The 17,068-nt window shown below is 52.9% G+C and overlaps 1 protein-coding gene across 2 annotated transcripts; it reads right to left on the bottom strand.

The window, feature by feature from the left end:
- Nucleotides 1-929: 929 nt before the first annotated feature.
- Nucleotides 930-15,103, bottom strand: NCF1 (neutrophil cytosolic factor 1). 2 transcript variants are annotated; one of them, XM_025274666.2, is made up of 12 exons: nt 14,947-15,091; nt 13,436-13,503; nt 10,361-10,441; nt 7,538-7,613; nt 7,221-7,386; nt 6,161-6,216; nt 4,984-5,106; nt 4,124-4,231; nt 3,146-3,263; nt 2,094-2,201; nt 1,412-1,554; nt 930-1,193 (listed from the first exon to the last, which is right to left on the bottom strand). In XM_025274666.2, exons 3-12 carry the CDS (start codon nt 10,433-10,435, stop codon nt 1,066-1,068), a joined length of 1,101 nt encoding a protein of 366 aa, XP_025130451.2. In that variant the 5' UTR covers nt 10,436-10,441; nt 13,436-13,503; nt 14,947-15,091; the 3' UTR covers nt 930-1,065. The 2 variants fall into 2 exon arrangements, with proteins under 2 accessions (XP_025130451.2, XP_006057121.3); XM_006057059.3 differs by lacking the exon at nt 13,436-13,503 and having other exon boundaries at nt 14,947-15,103.
- Between the last annotated feature and the right edge of the window lie 1,965 nt (nt 15,104-17,068).

The raw sequence follows: 17,068 nt of genomic DNA, 5'->3' as shown, positions 1-17,068 counted from the left end.
AAAACATTTACTGATTTTCTGGGCAGATGACCTGTCCATTAATGTAAACAGAGTACTAAAGTCCCTTCCTTTTATTGTATTGTTGTCTGTTTCTCCCTTTGAAAGTGAAAGTGAAAAATGAAGTCGCTCAGTCGTGTCCAACTCTTTGCGACCCCATGGCCTGTAGCCTACCAGGCTTCTTGGTCCATGGGATTTTCCAGGGAAGAATACTGGAGTGGGTTACCATTTCCTTCTCCAGGAGATCTTCCTGACCCAGGGATTGAACCTGGGTCTCCTGCATTGTAGGCAGACACTTTACCGTTTGAGCCGCCAGGGAACACCCTTTAGCTCTGTTAATATTTGCTTTGTATATGTTAGTGCTCCTATGTTGGGTGCATAAATATTTACAAATGTTCTAGCCTCTTATTGGATTGAGCCCTTTATTGTAATGGGATGCCTTTGTCTCTTAGTACAGTCTTTATCACAAAGTCTATTTTCTCTAAGTATAGCTACTCCAGCAGTCTTTTAAGTGTCTATTTGCATGAATGTCTTTCCATTTCTTCCCTTTCAGTTTATGGTGTATCTTTACATCTAATGTGTGTCTCCCTAAACCTAAATTACAATTTTGGGGGGGGCATTAAAAGTGTACACACAAGGTCAACTACAGCCCTGACCCCCACCCCCACCACCCCGCCCCTCCCCAGCTATGCACTGTGTCCATTCTTCTTCAGGACTCTTCTGCAGTGAGGCCAGAGTTCAAGCAGGCGGTCTGTCCAGGCTAGCGCTTCCTCTTGCACTTGGCCTTGTGCAAACTTGGTCTTGGCCAAGGCCAGAAAAGTATGCAGCTGGACTTCAGTTCTTGCAACTTCCCCAACAGAGCTCACAGCCTCCAGTCCTAAGTCTAGAAATATCAAGGGTGTTGCCCGCGGCGCAACTTTTCAAAGCATCAGTTCCCTCCAAGCAACGTTTATTACGGGTATCGAACAGCTGGGTGGGGCGGGGCCAGGGGGTGCTAACCTCAGGCTCTATACACGTATATACAGGTTTAGGGGCTGGGGGTGGGGAGAGCATCAAATGGGGGCGGCCTCAGACGGCGGAGGCCAGCTTCCGCTTGGTGCTCTCGCTGCAGCGGTGCAGGATGAGGTCTGCGCTGGGCCTGGGGGGCACGGCCGGCTGCGGCTTGGGGCGCTCGGTCTTGGGTTGCTGCTGCTCCTCTGCGGATGGACAGCACCAGGTGAGGCCCGCCCCGCCTGCTCGGCCCCGCCTCACTTCACTTTTCGGGCCCCACCTCATGGCCCCGCCTCCACCGCCCGGCCCCTCCCCAGACCCCGCCTCCACGACACAGCTCCGCCTCCATCGCCCGATCCCGCCCCAGGCCCCGCCTCCACCGCCCGGCCCGGCCCTCAGCCCCCTGCCCCCGGCCCGCACTCACTCAGGGCGCTCCTGGAGCTCTGTGGCCCCGGCCGCTGGTGGCGGCGCTGCTGCATAAAACGGACGCTGTTGCGCCGATAGGTGTCCTGGCTGAGGCGCTTCCGTGACCGCTGGTGGATGCTGTGAGCGTTGCGGATGGACGACCTGGATGCAGCAGGAGGGGGACTTTGGTTAGCGGCCCGCGTACGCACCCTTGCCGCAGCCCTACCCGAGGGGACTCTCATGGCCAACCCTGGGGTCCAACGACTAGGCCGAGGAAGAGCAGCCGGTGGAGGGAGTCCTGCCCAGCCCCGATAGGCATGAAGGCCACTGCCCTTCCCCGACACGGACCCCCTGCCCTGACTCAGCGCCCAGGCCCATTTCTCACCCGCCTTTCCCCGCCCGCCTTCAGCCTACTCCCTCCGCTGGAAGCCCTCCGGCCTGCCCCAATCCTCAGGAGCCATCCCAAGGACGGTGGGCATCGGTGCCCGCACTTCCATCTCACACCCCTGCTTCCCTGCTGCTCTTGTGCCGGCCCCACAGTGTGGGAGGGCACTCCAGCCTTCGCTCAGGGAGAGGGCTGGCGCCCCGTCTCCCCCGCCCTAGCACTGTCAACCTAGGGCCTGGACCCACAGAGGGAAGCCGCGGTACACCCTCCTCAGCCCCGCCCAGCCTACCCCCACTGCCCCGGGACCCTTGCTCACCTGCGGGGCGGCGCTCCCCGGCTCTTGATCTGGCTTTGGGCCTGGGCTACGTCCTGCCCTGCCTTCTGCAGGTACATGGATGGAAAGTAACCTGTGACGTCTTCTTTCCTGTAACAGAGGCAGCCCCTGAGGTCTGGGCAGTCGCGGCGGGGGGTGGAGCCTCAGACATGGGGTCAAGGGTCCCTTAGGGTCATCTGGGGTCAAGGCAGCTGGGCGGTTGCAAACACAGCAGCCAACACCAGTCCCTGCACCTGTGTGCCTCAGTTTCCTCATGGGTGTGACACAGGCCTTCCTAGTAGTGACGCTGAGAAGAGGAGCAAATTAGCAGAGCCAGCTCTCCCGGGACAGGTGTTTGCTAGGAAACCTCTGCAATCTTGTATTTGTCAGTTTTTTCTCTTAAGAGGACTTAAGAGGGAAAGGGATTACAGGGTCTGCTCCAGCAGCTGTCAAATATAATAATTCATTCAGGGACTTCTTCTGGTGATCTAGCGGTTAAGAATCTACTTGCCAATGCAAGGGACATGGGTTCTATCCCTGATCCGCCACTAAAGCACTACTAATGCCTGAGCACCTGGAACCCATGCTCTGCAATAAGAAGCCACCGCAAGGAGAAGCCCGCACACCGCAACCAAGAGTAGCCCTGGCTTACCGCAGCTAGAGAAAGCCTGCGTGCAGCAACAAAGACCCAGAGCAGCCAAAAGTAAATAATAAATAAATCTTTATAAAATGGTATTGTGTTTTTTTTTTAATGTTAATTAATACAATTAATTGTGTTGCTGGAGAATGAATAGATGGACTGGTCAGGGGACGTGACCCCAAGTCACAAAGGAAAGAAGTGCCCACTCAGACAAGGACGAACCCCACGATACAAGCAGGCTGGGGTGGAAGCAGTCTGCTTCCAAAATGGAAACAGCCCAGAGAGAGACAGTGGCGTGGCCTACCCAGAGTCACACAATCAGGTCAGCAATGAGCCCACACAGGTCCAGCCTTGGGCCAGGCTGACTCTCAGGACAGGTGCAGTGGGGGGGAGAGGGAGGGCACGACTCTCCTACCTGATGACCCACCAGCCATCCAGGAGCTTATGAATGACCTCAATGGCTTCACCCTCCTCCAAGGATATCTCGTCCTCCAGTACAGCAGTGTAGGCTTTGATGGTGACGTAGGGCTCACCTGGAGGGGGAGGGCCATAGTGAGAAGGTCCACCCAGCACATGGCTCCCCGCCCTTCCCCTCCTCTCTGGGCCTGGGGCTTCCTCCAGCTGGAGCTCAGGACACCATCTCCTCCAGTTCTCCCCACTCCTCCTGGGGGCACCTGGACTTCTGTCCTCTGCCTGCTGTATTCAGGGGAGCTCTCCCACTTCCACCCACCACCATCCACACCAGAGGCTAGGAGCTCCCATAACCCCAGAGACCTGGCCAGCCACCTGCATACAAGGAGTGGCCAGACAGGAAGTGGAGAGGAAGAATACCCGTCCAGTGGTACCTGAGCCATCACTCCAGCCCACTGTTCACATGTGGGGCTGCCAGCCCTGTATACACATCTTGCCCAGTTTTTAAAGAGAAGCCACAAATCCGCATAAAATTGTAAACTCTTTCTATTAATATTTGAAGATATGGGCAACCAGAACTTTTTAAATCAAACCCCACATGGGCCCCCTCCAACCCAGAGGCTGCCCATTTTCCCATTCTAGTCAGCCACGATACCCCCACCTCCAGGCAGCCCTCCTTCCTGAGACTCAGGTTAGCTCACAGTACCACTTCCCACTGGACCCGGCCCCAGGCCTGCAGCCACCACATGTCCCAGATTGACCTCATCACCCTCTCTCCTCTATTCTACCTCCTTGTTCCCCCGTCCTGACCAAAGGCACCACCTCCTACCCCAACCTAGACTCTGGGGTGTCAGCCCTGCCTCCATCTCTGCCCAAGCCCTCAGTCATGTCTGACCCCAAAGCAGTCACTTTGGCTCCTCAATATTCCTGAGCCCCTCCTGCCCCTCCTCTCACCCCTGCAGCTGGGGAGGGCAGCAGGTACCTTCATAGTTGGGTTCTGGGTCCTCGGCTTCATCAGGACTGTCCAGAGGCTCCAAATAGGACGCTGGGACCCAGCCACGCTTTGTCTTCATTTGGCAGAACCACCAGCCTGTGCCAGGGATATGGGGTTAGTAAGTCTGGGCGGGTCTGGGAGCCTCCCTCAGCCATCACCGGGTGGGGAGGGGTGAGGACAGTCAGACACAGACAGACATCCAACTCTCGCATTCAGACTGATTGTGTGTGTGTATGTGTTCAGTCGCTCAGTGGTGTCCGACTCTTTGCGACCCCCTGGACTGTAGCCTGCCAGGCTCCTCTGCCCATGGAATATTCCAGGCAAGGATACTGGAGCAGGTTGCCAATTCCTACTCCAGGGGATCTTCCCAACCCAGGGATTGAACCCACATCTCTTGCATCTCCTGCATTGGCAGGCAGATTCTTTACCACTGCGCCACCTGGGAAGCCTGTCACCTTCACCACATTCCATGCCAAAATTACACACACCGGTACACAGAGGACCACAGAACTACAGCTCAGAATCCACTTCATAGGTGTGATGAGAAGTTCGCCTGCCCACCCGGCTGTATCCCGCAGAGGTGCTCCGTCACGGCCCCGAATGTGTGCAGATCCCCAGAGCCGCACTCTCAGAGAGAGGGTGATGCCCCCCCTCCCCACCCCCTACCCCCGCTCCGCCCAGTGTGGGAAGGATAGTCAGGGCCCCTGAAGGAGCCGGAGCCCCACTGTGGGCCAGGCGGGGAGGAGGCCCAGGGCTGCTCTCCGCGGGGGGCAGAGCCTTGGTGGGGGCTTGTGGCCGGGGGCCTGGGCACCAGGGGAGGGAGGTCCAGGCAGGGTGAGGAGGCTGACCGCTCTCGTTCTTCTCCACGACGTCCACCACGTCGCCCGTGGCCAGCGCCATCTGGGAGCTCGAGCCCTTCTCGTAGTCAGCAATGGCGCGGTAGGTCTGCAGGATGATGGGGCCCGTGATGTCTGGGCAGAGGGAGGGCAGGGTGAGTGGACACGGTGGGCGCCTCCTCCCGGCTCTCCCCTGCGGGCCCTGCATGGATCACCAGGACAGGAACTAATGTCCTGTCCCCACCGGCTCCAGACAGGCCAGGGGTGGACACGCCCTGTGTACTGGCAAGCAGCAGAGACAAGCTAGGCTTCGCAGCCCTATTCAGCACCTTCTGTGTGCCGGACACCGGCCGCACGCTTTACACGCTCTCTCTCATTTGATGAGGTTTGCAAGCAGCCTTTCTCAACATTAATGTGCACAGGGGACTTCCCTCGTGGTCCAGTGGCTAAGACTCCATGCTCTCAACGCAGGGTCCCTGGGTTTGATCCCTGATCAGAGCACTAGATCCCATATGCTGCAGCTAAGGGTTTGCATGCCTCTACTGTGCTGCCAAATAAATACATATTTTTTAAAAACCTTTAACATGCAAACAAATCACCCAGGGATCTGGCTTAAACACAAGCATTGATTCCATAGGTCTCGGGTAGGACCTGAGGGTCTGTATTTCTAACCAGCCCCCAGGTGATGTTGCAGCTGCCTTTTAGGCACTGACTGGATCCACCCCTGCCACCAAATTCATATATTGAAGCACTAATCCCCAGTACCTTAGAATCTGAGTGTATTGGGGCCACTAAAGGCCACTTTTGCCCCCAAATCTGATCATTCATTCAGCCAGGACATTCCCTGGCTGTCAGAAGCCAGGGTCTGTGCTTGGCACTGCGGCCACAGAGGTGAGCTCCCAAAACTCCAACTTTTTTTTTTTTTAACTTTTTAGCTATGCCCCACAGCACGTGGCATCTTAGTGCCCCAACCAGGGTTCGAACCCACACTCCCTGCATTGGAAGTGCAGAGTCTTAGCCACCGGACGCCAGGGAAGTCCCAAGACCTCAACTCTTTAGTGCAACCACCAAGATCCTTCACAGCTGTTCTCTCCTCCTGCTCTTTTCCCTGCATACCCCAAGCTCAGGGTCCCTGACTGTGTCAACAGTCCCTGAGGGTGACCACGCTGGGCTGCCCCCAGCCTCTTACCCGCAGCGTTGTTCTTGCCATCTTTGGGCATCAGGTATGTCTCTGGCTTTTTCACCCTGCAGCAGAGAACAGTCTGGGTTAGACCACTGGGCTTCCCCCTGGGATGCGCAGGATAGACCTACAGAAGAACTTCCCAAGACAGTTCCCAAAAGGGACGTGGGAAATGGGGGCCACTGCAGAGAGAAGGTAGAGGCTGGACTGGGAGGAAGGGGCTTTGAAGAAAGAAGGAGCTGCTCAGAGCCTGAGGGGGTTGCCCAGCTTCCTGCAGACCCAAAGGAGAAGGCTTGTAGGCCAGCTCCCTTCTGCTGGAGCCTCGAGAGAGAAGCCAATGGGGGTGGGCGCCCTGTCCCACAGGGGCCGAGGGGAGCTGCCCTGCCTGGGACCAGGGTTGTGTTCAGGGGTCCATAAGCACTAGCTGGAGCGCTGCTGTCTGTCTATGGCAAACCCTGTCCTCCAGGCATCCCCTAGCACTCAGTACCAGTGAGGGACAGAGAGAGGGACATTCTGCAGCACATTCCCCTGAGATCTCACTCAGCTTCTCTGATGCCGTCCATGCAGGGCCCTGTGTCCAGGAGACCCCTAGGGCGAGGGCAGGCAGAGAATGAGGTGGCAAAGCAGAGGAGGGGCCTGAGACACACTCAGGAATGAACAGAGGCCACTGAGCCCCATATCCTCTCGGGGGCTCCTTACTTCCCAGTTTATAAGCACTCTCCCGGGCACCCACTACTGCATTTGGCCCTCACCACTGGGTCACAGTTGGAGAAGCTGCTTTCAGAAGGCTCCAGGTCCCATAGCCAGGCAGAGCCAGGACAAGGACTGAGGACCTAGGACCCCCAGCCTGGAGTGCCTCCTCCACCCCACCCCCAGAATCCTGAGGCTCAGAGGGGTGCAGGTAGAAACCTGGCAGGGATGCTGGGGACGTCCTCCTTCGCTTTCTCACTGTGTGACTTTGGGCAAGTTGCTTGCCCTCTCTGATCCTCAGGCTCTTCCTGTGTAACATGGGGAAAGCCCTGCCCTCTCCAGGTTGAGCCAACCACCCCTTCCCTCTCCCACCACTCACTGGCTGTCTGTGGGGAGCTTGAGGTCGTCGGGGCGCACCTTGAAGAAGTTGAGGAGGTGCGGGCAGCGGGAGATCTTGACAGGCAGGCTCATGAGCGCGCTGCAGTACTCGGTAAGAGTGCCCTGGCGGCTCTCGGCCACCCGCTGCCCATCAAACCACCGCGGGGCTGGCGGGAACAGGGAAGGACACCAGAGGACCAGTGAGCATACTTGCAAGGTCAAGTCCAGAGACGATGGGAGTGGAGGGGACAGTCAGAGGGCAGATGAGGGGATCCAGGGCAGGGGAGCCCACCCAGCTGACTCAGCCCCACTCCTCACCTGGCAGGTGCGGGATGATCCTATTCTCTGGGTTGATGTCCCCTGCCTCAATAGGAAACATCTCCTTTAAGATTTTCTAGACAGAAAAGCAGACATGGAGGAATCCATTTTATTAGAGCATTGTAAAGGCACAGAATTGGACATGACCTAAATACTTTCCAATCGCTGGGGCTAGAAGCTGCAGTCCAAAGAGTCGGACACAACTTAGCAAATGAACAAGAAAAAAGCTTCTGGTGGCATCCTGGGTTCTTCTTTCTCTCCTGACTCGCATCAACCCACCAGCCAATCCTTTTGGCTCTGCTTCCCAAATCTGTTCAGAATCTGATCCTTCTTACTATGCCCGCTTCCACCTGGTTTGATTATTACAACCTTCTTAGGTCACTGCCCCCTCTCTCCTGGTCTGTCTTCAATCCACCATCCAGAGGCATCCTCTTAAAACCCAGGTTGTATCCTGTCTCTCCTCTGCTCCCTCCCTCCCTCAGAGCCTCACTGCCTCTCAACTCACTCAGAATGGAAAGAAAGGCTGCATTATTCCCCGCGGTGCCCGTGACCTGCCTCTGCCTGCCTTGCTCAAACTTCTCCTGCCACCACTCTCCCCCGTTCCCTCTGCCCCAGCCACCCTTGGAAGCTCCAGGCCCACTCCTGCCCCGGGGCCTTTGCATGTGTTATCCCCATTCTTCCCGCCCCCCATGTGGATCAATAGCTCATTCTCTCACTCTCTCCCTCTTTCTCCTTCTTCAAGTCCTTGCTCAGCTTTCTCCCCCTCACAAGGCCTCCTTCCTGACAATCGCCCCTCCTCCCATCCTTCCCACCTCCCCTCCCTGCTCTGTTATGCTCCTTCTAAGGACCATCTAACACACTATAGAAATTACTTATTTTGTTTGTTTGTTTGTCTGTTATCCTGACTTCACTGGAACATAAGGTTTACAAGGATTTGCACCTGTTTCTTATAGCTTTCAGCAGCATTGCCTACTGATCAAGAAGAATGTGCCTGGCACTTAGTAGGTGCTCAATAAATAGTGGCTGGATGAATGAATGAGTCTGCCGGGTAATAAAAGGGGCTTATCCTGGGACTTCAATGGCAGTCCAGTGGCCAAGACTCCATGCTTCCACTACCGGAAACGTGGGTTGAATCCCCCAACAGGGAACTAAGATCCTGCATGCCACCTGCCGTGGCCAAAAAGTTTAAAAAAAAAAAGCAAGGGGGAGTTGCTAATCCTACAATAGAACAGTTTAAGTAGGTGAGATGAAGCCCCACGATATATCGTCATGGACTGGTCTCAAAATTGTAACCCAGTGACAGTGATAAGATGGAGAAACAGGCAAAAGGCACGCTGATGGCATTTACCCACACCTCAGAAAGTGCATGCTCCACGCTACTGTGTGTTGTTCCTGGGCTCTGTGTGTGTGTGTGTATGTGTGTCTCTGTGTGTGTGTTTGTGTGTGTGTGTGGCCACATAGGGTAGGAGCTAGTATGGGCTATGAGATGAAGGGAGACTTCCACTGCTTTTGTAATTTTAATTGAAGGATAATTCCTTTACAATATTGAGTAGGTTTCTGCTGCACAACAACACGAATCAGTCATAATTACATATGAACTGTGCTGTACTTAGTCGCTCAGTCAGGTCCGACTCTTTGCGACCCCATGAACTGCAGCCTTCCAGCCTCCTCTGTCCCTGGGGATTCTCCAGACAAGACTACAGGAGTGGGTTGCCATTTCCTTCACCAGGGGATCTTCCCAACCCAGGGATTGAACCCCAGTCTCCTGTATTGCAGGCAGATTCTTTACTGACTAAGCCACCAGGGAAGCCCAAGAATAGTGGAGTGAGTAGCCTATCCCTTCTCCGGGGGATCTTCCCAACCCAGGAATCGAACCGGGGTCTCCTGCATTGCAGGTGGATTCTTTACCAGCTGACCTGCCAGGAAAGCCCAGAATTGTGTGTATATATTTAAATATATATATATCTCCCCTCCCTCTCGAGCCGCCCCATCTCCTTTATCTAAAAGCCTTGTGCAAACAGCCCAGTGACATCAGCTGTGATTCCAGGTGCTGGTGTACAAGGCTGGATATAGTTTTTCTTCACATTTATCTGCATTTCACTTTAAATAATTCAAATAAGAGAAGTACTTTTGTGGCCCCTCCATTCATCTGACCTGTCTTAGACCAGGACCCAGCAGCCAAGCTCCACACACCGTGACCCCCCATAAGCTCCCCCCAGTTTTGTCCAAACAGCCTCTGGTGCTGGGAACCCTGGGGGATTCTCCCATGTAAACCCTGGTGATAACAGGCACCCACAAAGCAAGGAGACCAGGTTCCACGGGTGTCAGGATTATCCACCCTCCTTCCGGTCCACCAGGGTCTTCGTCAGGCCAGGGACCGTGGGTGAAAGAGCGAGCACCTGGGCTGCCCCCTGCGGGGACAGAGAGAGCAGGGGGCCCTTGAGACAGCCCCCTTGAGTTCGTGCGCAGTGGGTGCAGAGTCTTGGTTTGGGAAGATGAGGATGTTTAGAAATGGATGGTGGTGACGGTTGCGTGACAGCGAACACGCTTCAGGCCACTGGCTTGTACACTTAAAGTAGGTAAAATGGTAAGTGTATGTTACGTATATTTTCACAATAAAAACTACCTTAAATGTTTTCTTTAAATTAAAAAAATATAAGGCCAACAAAATTGTGAGTCAACTATACCTCAATTAAAAAAAAATGCCCCCTTAACTGTGGGCTGGGAGGGGAAGGGGTTTCCTAGTTTCCGTCCTCAAAGGCAGAGCTGGGGCTGGCGTGGTGTCTCCCCTTACCCCCCACCCCACACACACAGGGCACTCACGTGGAATTCATAGATCTCGGCGAAGCGCCGATAGACCACCTTCTCAGACAGGTCCTGCCATTTCACCAGGAACATGTAGACCTGGGGGGGGCGGCAAGAGCAGGGGACCTCGTTCAAGCATGCATCTGGGCAGTCCCCGCCCACAGTGGAAACCCACAGGACTGGGGGTGGGAGGGAGAGTGCTATTTGGGGTAACCTGGGCCATAGAAAGAGCATCAAGTTCACGGACCCCAGGGCAAATTAACTCTCAAATTAACTCAGACTCCTCTCCGTAAACTAGAGGCAGGCGAGTAGGACCTTGCCGCTAAGGCTGCTCTGAGAGTAACAGGAGGTAAGATACACAAAGGGCTGGGCTCAGATAGCAAAACTCAGCACAACACAGTAAGATGTTGTGTGGCTGGATTTATATGAAGTGTCCAGGGAGTTCCCTGGGGATCCAGAGGCTGGGACTCCACACTGTTACTGTTGACGGCCCGGGTTCAGTCCTAGGTCAGGGAACTGAGATCCCACAAGCCGAGGGTGCAGCCACAAAATAAAAAAGAAAAGGAAAGAAAGAGATGCCCAGAAGAGACAGATTTATTGAAACAGAAAGTAGATTTGTGGTTGCCAGTGGCTGGGCGGGGTTGGGGTAGAGGGGCTGAGGCTTGACTGGGAATAGGATTTCTATGGAGTGATGAAAAAAAAACAGATTGTAGTCATGATTGTGCAACTCTGTGAATGTGCTGAAAACCACTGAATTGTGCAATTCACATGAGTTTATCATATGGCATAAGAACTGTGGTGGTTTAGTCTCTAAGTCGTGTACAACTCTTGCGACCCCATGGATTGTAGCCCGCCAGGCTCCTGTGTCCATGGGATTTTTCAGGCAAGAATACTGGAGTGGGTTGCCATTTCGTTCTCCAATATCCAAAAAAGCCATTATATAAAACAAACAAACAAACAAAAACTCAATACAGAAAAATAAGCCTGTAAAAACAGTTTAGAGAACACCACTCAGCCACACAAAAGAGCAGATAACTGATATTTGCAACCACGTGGATGAATCTTAAAAGCACTGTGCTGAATGCAAGAAGTTGGGCATGAAAGGCTACATACCGTTCCATGTCTGTGAGATTCTAGAGTGACCTCAACTAATTCAAGGTGGAAAAAGACACCTCAAATAGTTGCTTCTAGGGGCTGGGAAGGAATGACTGGGACATGAGGTGGAGTGAAGGTCACGGTCAACATTTTGATGAGAGTTTGGGTTCTGTAGGGACTCCCAGGGTCAAAACTCAGTAAAGGTATCTCTAAGATTTGTGGGTTTCATTCTACACAAATTTTACACCAAAAGAGAAAAAACTATAAGCAAATGCTTAACTCTGGCTGTGATATGCATGCTGAAATATTCAGGGCAAAGTGCACTGATATTTGTGGTTTGCCTTAAAGTGCATCAAAAATAGGATAGATTGATGGGTAGATGGATGGTTTGTATCATAAAACAAGTGCTACAGGTAACGTTAATGGAAGAATCTAGAAAGTGAGCCTATGACTGGTTAGATTTTTTGGTTTTGTTCTGCTGTGAAATTTTTCCAATTTCTCTCCATATTTGAAGTTTCTCAGAATAAAATATTGGGGAATCAAAAGAATAGCTACCACTGGGGAAGATTAAAATACTCTAAAAAGTTAGATAGTTGTGAGAGTTGAACAACTTATAATATACCAAAAATCACAGTGCACTTTAAATAGGTGAACTTGCTAATATTTTACATATTTAGAAATAAAGTTAAACCAACAAGGATTTTTTTAACTTTAAAGTGGAAAACAAAACCAAATGAACTTAACAGTATATAAAATGGGTAATAATCTAAATTTTTTTTTAATGGAAAAGACTCCAAGTAGCTTTTAGTTACACCACTGGCCCTGTTCTCAGTCCAAAAGGACAAAAACAACTGCAGAGAAAACTTAACTTTGACCGATTAGGTTAGTAGGTTTATTGTTAATAGTGGTGTGGGTGTAGTGACTTAATACGTTAGTAGTAGGTTTATTGTTGACAGCCGTGTGGGTGTAGTTTCTCTGAAACAAATTTATGTTTATTTTAGAACTGAGCAGAGGAGTGATACACTAATCTCCTTGGAACCCACTGTTCCCACAGCGAGAGAAAGGAGCTACAGATATAAAACGCTGAGAGGCAAGCACGAGACGACATGGCCACTGAAAAGGCAGTCACGAGCCATGACACCTCAGTGGCAATGAGCACACCTAGCTTCCAGATTTTGTGTTCTAATATCACTCTCACTAAAGAACCAGGGTTCTTTACTGAAATAGTTGAGTCCAGGCCTAGGGCTGAAAGAGTCCAGGTTAAGCTGGACCACCTTGTGCCATAAGAATGAATTCTGGTGCCCTCTCCAAAAAAAAAAAAAAAAAAGGTGCTCAAAGAATGACATGATATATCCCAAAAGAGCACAGAAGCCAACCCAAAGGAGCTCCCAGTCACCAAGTCTGGAACATTCTGAGCATCAAAGTAAGTAATGATAGTAATGGACTCTGACCCACTGAATCCATGGATCCATTCGGACATAAACAAGGAAGAAGGGAAGACACTTACGGGAAAATGTTAACTAATGCATGCAGAAGGACCAGTAGAGTTTAAAAATCATTATTTGGCAATCATGATAGTCATTTGATGCAAGCAAGAGTCATCCAGTTTCTGTAAGGCACAGGATACTCACATAGCTTTCCATAACCTCCCCCACAGGTTCGTTATTAATTTTGTTACTTGTTGTAGTCACTAAGTCTTGTTCAACTCTCCTGCGACCCCAATAACTACAGCCCGCCGGGCTCCTCTGTCCATGGAATTCTCCAGGCAAGAATACTGGGGTGGGTTGCCATTTCCTTCTCCAGGGGATCTCTTCCAGATCCAGGGATGAAGCCCACATCTCCTGCATTGGCAGGTGGATTCTTTACCACTGAGCCACCAGGGAAGCCCAGTTATGAATTACAAAGGGGGAAACAGTAGCTTTACAGCAGAGAAACTTGGAAGACACACTTAGGATTTAGTGATCAAACATCACTAATATAGGAATAAATAAAAATCACCTGCCAGCTGATGGGATCAAAGAGAAGAACAGAGAGTCACTTCCGGGGTGTCCTTGAATTATTGGGATCTAAAGTGAAAAGTGAAAGTCACTCAGCCATGTCTGACTCTTCACAACCCCAGGGACTATACAGTCCATGGAATTCTCCAGGACAGAATCCTGGAGTAGGCAGCCTTTCCCTTCTCCAGGGGATCTTCCTAAGCCAGAGATCAAACCCAGGTCTCCTATATTGCTGGTGGATTCTTTACCAGCTGAGCCACACAGGAAACTCAAGAAGACTGGAGTGGGTAGCCTGTTCCTTCTCCAGCAGATCTTCCCAACCCAGGAATCGAACCAGGGTCTCTTGCATTGCAGGCGGATTCTTGACCATCTGAGCTATCAGGGAAGCCATTGGGATCTAAGGAAGTATCAAACCTGTGTCTCCTGCATTGCAGGAGGATTTTTTACTCGCTGAGCCATTCGAAAGTCCCTAAGAAGTATCAGAAACACGGAAATTGAGGGGCGTTCTACAAAATAACTGGTCCCATCTCTTCAAAAAGTCAAAATTGAAAAGGACAAAGACTGATTAAGACTGATCCGGGTTAGAGAACACCAAAGAGATGTGGCAACTCGGATACATAGGATAACCTGGATTGGATCCTGGGCCTGAAAAAAACGTCCCTGACGAGGGACAAGTAGGACGATTGCTGAAATCCTAATCCAGTCTGAGGGATGGATGACAGTGTTTTATCAAGGTTAATTTCCTCATTTCGACACCTTTGGTTATGTAAGAGAGACTTCTTGGTTTTAAGAAATACACACTTGTAATATTTAGGGGGTAAAGAAGCACAATGTCTCCAAATAACTGTCAAACAATTCAGAATATATGTATTCAGAGGGAAAGGGAGGGAGGGACAAAGGAACAGAGAGAGAGACACACAGAAAATGCGGATGAAGCAATATTGGAGTAATTGGCATTTTCCGGGGGCAACATTTCTGTAAATCTGAAATTATTTCAACATTAAAAGTTAAAAAAAGACGAAAGGTCTCTGCATATACTCTGAATGCAGCCCACGTGCCAGTTTATAAGGTGGATCCCTCTCTGGTCTTCTGCTGGGTTTGGAGACCGTATGATGGATGGGGTGGCCGGGTCTGAGCCAACACTTCCCCAGATCCCCGGGGGCAGGAAGGGGGATTCTTCCAGTCCCTGCAGTGGTGTTACCCTACAGGAGGGGCCCCAACTCTGATGTAACTGATCACCACCAGCGCGCCCTCCCGGGAACCCCTCCCGGAGGGGCCGGCAGAGACACGTGCCAGCGGGGAGAGCAGGGAGTGGGGCGGGGGCGGAAGGGCATCATCTGAAGGGCTCACAGGGACTGCGGCCCCGGATGCGCAGCCTGAGGCCCGGGGACCGGAGCCTCGGTCAGGACCCTGCACCCTCTCCCAGGGCTGTGTGGGGACCCGCACGTGCGCCCCCCCACCCACCCCCAGGCCTGTCTCCACGCAGGGCGCTCCCAGCCGGTAGGTACTCACGTAGTGCTGGCTGGGGACGAAGCGCTTCTCGAAGCCCAGGAGGGCAATGTGGCGGATGAAGTGGTCCCCCATGGCTTGGCTGCGCGCGGCACCCTCTCCTCCAGGGTACTCAGGGGTTGGGACTTAAATTGGCTGGAAAGAGGAAGTCGCCTCTGTCGCGGAGGGAGGGTGGTGGGGTGGAGGAGGTGGCAAGAGGGGGCAGGGAGCGTGCAGAGAGGGCTCCGCTTCTTCTTTCGTTTTTCTGGGATTCCTGGGGCTCCCGTGGTGGGACGTGGGCGGCCACACGCACACAGGTGTGCAGGAACACTCTGGCCCCTGTCCTCCCCGTGGCCTCTAGGGCCCCACAGGTGGGGAGCCCGACTCCTGGCTCTCTCTTCCTGGCTCCTCTGCGCCAGCCACGTTGGCTTATCTGCTCTGGGAACTCCCCCAGCACTCACACCTCAGGGCCTATGCACGCCGGTTCCACCTGGCCCATCTCCGCAGGCATGTAACTCCCACCCTCATTGTCTGCAGGTTTCTCCTCTGAGAAAGGGCACCTCCTCCGAGAGGCCTTCCTTGACAACCTCACATAAAATAGCAACACTTCATGGGCCCCTACTCCTCTTTCCTTTTTTTTTTTTTCCCCAGAGCACTGACCACTGTCTTATTTTATTTTTATAATGTCTTTCCCGAACAGATTGTGAGCCCGTGAGAGAAGGCTCTGGCCAGTTTTGACATGGGCTCTGGCCCCAGTGCCCCAGAGCTGGTGCCTGGCATGCAGTGGGCCTTCTGCAAGTATTCAAATAGTAACTGCATTGCTCATGGAGTGATGAGCACACTCCAGGGGAGTGTGTACAAGCCTCCCGTGCCCACCCTGGGTGAGTGTGATTGAGAACAGTGGTGGGCGGGCAGACTAAGACCCAAGTTCAAATCCTGGTCAAAGAACGGCCCCTCAGAGCCGGCTTGGTTTCCTCTTGAGTGAAAGAGACCCCATCTCTGCTGAGAATGGGGAGAAGGGGATACAGGATGCAGGGGTGAGGAAGGAGCAGCTTGCTGGGAGAGGATGGGCTGTTGCTGTTCAGTCGCTCAGTCGTGTCCGACTTTTTGGGACCCCATGGACGGCAGCACGCCAGGCTTCCTTGCCCTTCACTGCCTCTCAGGATTTGCTCAAACTCATGCCCATTGAGTCAATGATGCCAAAGCCTGCGGTGCTTGGCCAGGGAGACACGGGGTTCCGGGAGCTCAGAGGTTATAGGGCTGGTTCAAGGTCACAGAGCAAGTGGTCTTAGACCCAGGAAATTTGACTGCAGGTTCAGGTGGGCAGGTCACTTTGTGGCCCAGACTCTCAGATTCCAAGAGGGAGAGATGGTGGCCAAGGCCATCAGCACCAGGAGCACTCTGAGAGCCACGGGTCCCCTGGGACCACCAGGGGCAAGGCTTGACGTTTGGCAGGGGGTGTTATCTTGGAAGCTTGGGGTCCATTTCTTTCCTCTGCTCTGGAAGAGTTGCTTGGCAGGTCCCCTCTAGACACTGCTGCTCCCCAGTCACCCCGAGGTCACCAACCCTGGGTGTGACCAGCCTTGCCAGTCCTTGCTCTGGTCATTTCCATTTACACAGCTGGGATCTTCCTGCATAGAAGGGTGCACGGCTCAGCGATGGGAAAGAACTGTCCCACACAACACGGGTGAACCTTCCAGGCACAATGTGGGGATTGAGAAGCGGACAAAATGCCCCTCCTGCAGGATACCATTGACCCCAAGCTCCAAAACTGCCAAGGCCAGTCAGTGGGGTTGGAAGCCAGGGTGACCTCCAGGGGCAGGGGCGGGGGCCGGCAGTGAGCTGAGGGGAGCCAGAGGCGGCAAGTGATTCGCTCTGTTGATAAGGACGCCAGTTCCACAAGTGCGCTCACTTCCTAAAATTAGCCCGGCCCTAGGCATGTTGAGTTTCGTGCACAGCCCTTCTCTGTGGGTGCCTTTTACCGCAACAGAAAGTTGGAAGCAAGAATAGACTGAGTGGGGTCCCATGATGATGGCAGTCCTCCCTTAAACCCACAGCACATGGGACTTGGCTTACAGCTGAGTGATGGTCCTTTAATCATTCACTAAATGCCCCCTCCCTGAGGGATGCTCAGCTTGTCTCTGGT

Source organism: Bubalus bubalis, chromosome 24 (assembly GCF_019923935.1).
Source record: "Bubalus bubalis isolate 160015118507 breed Murrah chromosome 24, NDDB_SH_1, whole genome shotgun sequence".
In the NCBI taxonomy this organism is placed as follows: Eukaryota; Metazoa; Chordata; class Mammalia; order Artiodactyla; family Bovidae; genus Bubalus; species Bubalus bubalis.
The sequence above is the reverse complement of the archived record's forward strand: the minus strand, read 5'-3'. Positions and strand labels throughout refer to the sequence as shown.

Coding starts and splice junctions, on each gene's coding strand:
- NCF1 (XM_006057059.3), bottom strand. CDS start 15,018: ATGGGGGACCACTTCATCCGCCACATTGCCCTCCTGGGCTTCGAGAAG. Junction 4,232..4,983: donor CGTGGAGAAGAACGAGAGCG/GTCAGCCTCCTC, acceptor TCCCTGGCACAG/GCTGGTGGTTCTGCCAAATG. Junction 3,264..4,123: donor CCCAGAACCCAACTATGAAG/GTACCTGCTGCC, acceptor CTCCCCCTCCAG/GTGAGCCCTACGTCACCATC.